Raw genomic sequence first — 4814 nt, 5'->3', positions numbered from 1 at the left:
GGTTCAGCACTCACAGGTGCACGTACCAAAAGCGAACATCCTGGAATGGATCCAAGGTGGATTCCCGTGTTTGTTTTATGAAGACCTATGGTAACAGTTTTTTCGCCCATTCCCACCCCGGAAGGAAAAACTGAGTGTATTTCTACTAGAAGCAGCCCTGAGTTTATCAGTAACATACCCTCTGGCATTGGATCCACACAGCCTGCTCCTTTGGATGAGCTGCAGCATTTTTTGAGCCCTGGACATTCAGTATCGAACGTGCAAGGATAATCAGATGTTTCCATATTCTCCATTGGACAAATACCAGGTCTTGAGGTAAATACACTGGATCTACTGAGTGCTAAGTAACAAAAACATTTCTGAGAATAAAAATATAGAAAATTGTTTCCATAAAATTTTGCTATTTAATTTACAGCAAACACCTGTTCCTCCTCATTTTAAAAGTGCGTCTGTTCTGAGGTTTTCATGGGGAGAAAATAGCAGCCTAAAGTACCATTATTTCATTGCAAGAGTATAAATGTTCTCAGATTTTTCTCTCGTTCATGACATTTCTGTTACAGAAATTTTGAATTTATAATTTTCCATTAATAATTATGTATACATAGATACATAGATAGTTTCTAAATGTGGAGACACTGAAGCACTGCAAAACAGAAGATGTGCCTGATGTCAGCTATGACTCATCCAAATAATATACAACGATCAAAGGAAACAGGTAATGTTTAAGCTAGAAATTGGGAGTTTTTATTTAACCTTTTGTTGCGACAAAGTTAATCTGTAGTTGTAATAACTGAGGATGTTATGGGAGAGCGGAGACAAAATGCTGTTCTCGGGTACGGTTCGGTGTGTTACAGAGAGGGGCAGGAGATCAGAACTGAGCCCGTGGTCTGCAGCCTGGCAGCACCCGCTCCGTGCCAGCCAGCCACCCCCGGAGGTCGGTAGCCCATGCCAGACAGCCCTTCAGAGAGGGCAGCGAAGGCGGAAGGTGACTGCATCCCAAGCCAAGGGCAGACGGTCGTCCTGGCACAGCGCCAGCCCGTACTCTTCTCTGGAGGAAAAGACAAAATATTGCTAAGCTCTACGAATGTTGCTTTCACCCACGCTCTCATCCACAGCTCCAAGTAACGCCCAGCTCTAGTCTTTCCAACCAACACAGAAGACTTCTCTTTTCTACTCATTTCGTGCCTAGAGGGTTTTGGTGCTACAAACTCCTGATCCATTACTGGGCAATTAAAGTCATCCACTGGACATGCAGTCATATTTGCATAAAGAAATAACCTACTAAGACCAGTGATTTTAAGACCATGGTCTGTGTCTCTTGGGGGGCCCAAAGTATGCTTGTCAAGGGTCTCTGAAAAAGAAAGAAAAGTCAGTATAGCTTAATGACAGGGGTCCACACCTCCGCTGAAAAACCTGCCAAAAGCCATAAGCTGGAGAACAGTGAGTTGAGACCTCTCAGCAGCATGCAGGTTACTTGCAGGTATAACTTCAAAGATTTGCATGCAGAATACATGGGACAGCACTTTCCCACACCCTTTTATATTGTATTTGATACACTGTCTGTATATGTTTCGTGTGTACACAGTCAATGAGCACAAGCTTTAACAGGGCTGTGAGCATCTTTCAAGTAGAGTTGGTGTTAGACCCACACGAGCTCTGGGCAGCAAATTAGGAAACTCTCCCCCCACCCCTAACCCCAATGAATGGCTGACTGCCCTACAGGGAGCAGGAGTTGTCCTGCTACCTAACGCAGCCTAGTGTGGGCCCTTTCACACCTACAAACCTTGCCCTCCTTAGTATTCCCCAGGACCAACTCTGCCTCCAAAGTTCATTTTGAGCCACAGGCCTACATTTGCAGTGGGAGGAAGAAAAAAAAATCAACCCTGTGCAATCTTACTCAAGTTAGTTCTGGATCCAGCAAGCCCCAGTAGTCCTGCTGTGCTTCCCAGCATGAACCAGGAACTTCTGCTTCTGGATCTGGGGCTGGCACTATGGGCCATTCCCCCAAACGGGTCCTACTGCTGGAAAGCCTCTTTCCAATTTCTAGTCTAAAGCCACGACAATGAGTGGTACAACCTCCGTTCCCTTAGATGAGTCCTGCGCACGTTCCCAGTCTCACGCGACTGCTCCGTCCCAGATTCCCATGCAGGGAGGCGAAGCAGCCTCTCGCACCGGGAGCCTGCAGGGACACGAGCACCGAGGGATCTCCCGGTGTTAGTACATCACCAGTTCTCCTCACTGTTCAAACCAGGTGGATCTTGGTGAACTTCACACAAGCATCTAAATCCCTCCAGCTCTGAGATTCAAGTGCAGCTCAAGTAGGTTTGAGGTTCAAAGCCGCTTTTTCCACCTGGGTCTTTTTTTGTCATGTTTAACTGCAGTGTAAAAGATTTAATGAGTCATATGCAATCTCAGAAAACACTATTGAATCCTGGCTGAGTGCCACACTAGCCATTTACCTAAATTGAAAGGTTATCATTTTCGCATCAGCGGAAACAGAGATGGATTCACATCACATTTCTGCCTAATTGTACAGATGCACTTTGAAAATCTGATTTACGCTCTCCGCTTCAATCACCTTGGGGACAGTCACCTACCAAGCAGCATCGCCAGCACTGGGGAGCAAGCCAGCTAACTCCTCTGTCAGTCGGATAAAGTACAGGCTTTTCTCCTCCGTCGTTTGCATAAATGTACAGGAGCAGAAATGCAGCACCCAGTGCTTAGCGACGAAAGCTCCGTTACCAATCTGCCCGCGCGAGAGCTGCCGGGTCTGCTGCGAGCGCAAGATGGGGGGATCTCCCAGGAGACAGACGCTGAGGGACACCATTAGCTCAGTCGTAACCTCCTTCCTCTCCCTCCTTCCACTTGGAGGGGCCGGGTTTCAGCCAGAGGGTGCGGCAGAGCCAGAGACCAAAACCCTGCATTCGTCTCAGGCATCAGAAGGTGGAGACAAATCTATGATATTACAGAAAGAGCTCCTGGCAAAGCCTGTTACAAGGCAGACTGACAGTTTTCCTCACGTGACCCTGTTTTGGGGGCCTTTGAGCGTCACTAGACTTTACGGGCTCAAATGGATGCTTTCCATCCCAATTGCCTGTCTGGGTGTTAATCAGGATGGAGGGCATGTGCTAGTTCAGCACCTGACAAATAGTTAATACCTTTCCCTGAAAAGACATACCATTCACTAGAACACATTTAGGAGCCATGGCCTGAAATTCGGCAAGGGCGCAGCTGTTGGACAATGTAGGAACATGGCCTTCGAAGCACAAAATCAGTCTGTGCATGCTCAAGATAAGCTTAATGAAATTTAGCCACTGCCACTTCCAATGGGTCCATCCCGCTGGCAGCACCGTGGTGTGGCCATCGTTGGAGAGACAGCTGGGGCCCCCCGTGAGCCCGCAGCTCGGACGCAACTCTGGGTACCCCTGCTTCCCCTGGGGCCTGCTGGCCACATACGGGGTACACCTGACTCAAAGCGGGAAAAAGATCTTTGTGCAGGAGCTAGCAGGGCTCATGGAAAGAGCTTGAAACTAGATTTGAAGGGAGAAAGGGATAAAACCAGGCTTGCTTGAGATAAGCCTGGGGACAGCATGCCGGTGTTTGAGGGATGGTCTGCCATCTCAGTGGAGGTAGGGGATGCAGGGAGGTAGGCCTCCCAGGGAGGTAGGCCAAAACCCAGCTAGAACTTAATCAGGCTACTGCCATAAAAGTCAAGAAAAAATGTTTCTATAAACACATTAGCAACAAAAGAAGGGCTAAGGAGAATCTCCATCCTTTATTGGGTGCGGGGGGAAACATAGTGACAAAGGATGCGGAAAAGGATGACGTACGTAATGCCTTCTTTGCCTAGGCTTTAACAGTAAGAGCAGTTGTTCTTGGGGTACCCAGCCCCTTGAGCAGAATGAAACCTCCGTAATCCAAGAGGAAACGGTTACCAATCTGCTACATCACTTAGACACACACAAGTCTATGGGTCTGGATGAGATCCACCCAAGGGTACTGAGGGAGCTGGCAGAAGTGCTCACCAAGCCAATTTCAATCATTTATCAATCAGCAGTCCTGTCTAACCAGGGAGGTCCCAGTTCACTCAAGGTTAGCAAATGTGACACCCATCTATAAGAAGGGCTGGAAGGACAATCCAGAGAACTACAGGCCTGTCAGTCTGACCTCAGTGCTGGGAAGGTTAAGGAGCAGATAATCTTGAGTGCCATCACGCAGCATGTACAGGACAACCAGGTGATCAGGCCCAGTCAGCATGGGTTTATGAAAGCCAGGTCCTGCTTGACTAACCTGATCTCCTTCTATGACAAGGTGACCCAGTTAGTGGATGAGGGAAAGGCTGTGGACTTTGTTTACCTGAACTCTAATAAAGCCTTTGACACTGTTTCCCACAGCATTCTCCTAGAGAAACTGGCTGCTTGTGGGTTGGATGGGTGTACTCTTCGCTAAGCAAAAAATTGGCTGGAGGGCCAGGCCCGAAGAGTTGTGGTGAATGGAATTAAATCCAGTTGGCGGACGGTCATAAGTGGTGTTCCCCAGGGTTCAGTTTTGGGACCAGTCTTGTTTAATATCTTTATCAATGATCTAGATGAGGGGATCAAGTGCTCCTGCTCCCTCCGTAAGTTTGCAGATTACACCAAGTTGGATGGGAGTGTTGATCTGACAGTAGAAAAGCTCTACAGAGGGATCTGGACAGTCTGGATTGATGGGCCAAGGCCAATTGTTCAACAAGGCCAAGTGCCGGGTCCTGCACTTTGATCACAACAACCCCACACAACGCTACAGGCTTGGGGAGGAGTGGCTGGAGAGCTGCC

At 48.1% G+C, this 4814-nt stretch overlaps 1 protein-coding gene across 1 annotated transcript in view; it reads right to left on the bottom strand.

Annotated features, from left to right (window-relative positions):
• Nucleotides 1–4814, bottom strand: part of UMODL1 (uromodulin-like 1) — a 53400-nt gene that overhangs the window by 38945 nt on the left and 9641 nt on the right. The window contains exon 3 of the mRNA XM_010297194.1: nucleotides 179–340. Within this exon, the coding sequence (XP_010295496.1) occupies nucleotides 179–340 (162 nt within the window). The remainder of the gene's footprint in view (nucleotides 1–178; nucleotides 341–4814) is intronic.

Source organism: Phaethon lepturus, unplaced genomic scaffold (genome assembly GCF_000687285.1).
Source record: "Phaethon lepturus isolate BGI_N335 unplaced genomic scaffold, ASM68728v1 scaffold8431, whole genome shotgun sequence".
Taxonomy (NCBI): Eukaryota; Metazoa; Chordata; class Aves; order Phaethontiformes; family Phaethontidae; genus Phaethon; species Phaethon lepturus.
This window is presented reverse-complemented; position numbering and strand designations above follow the sequence as displayed.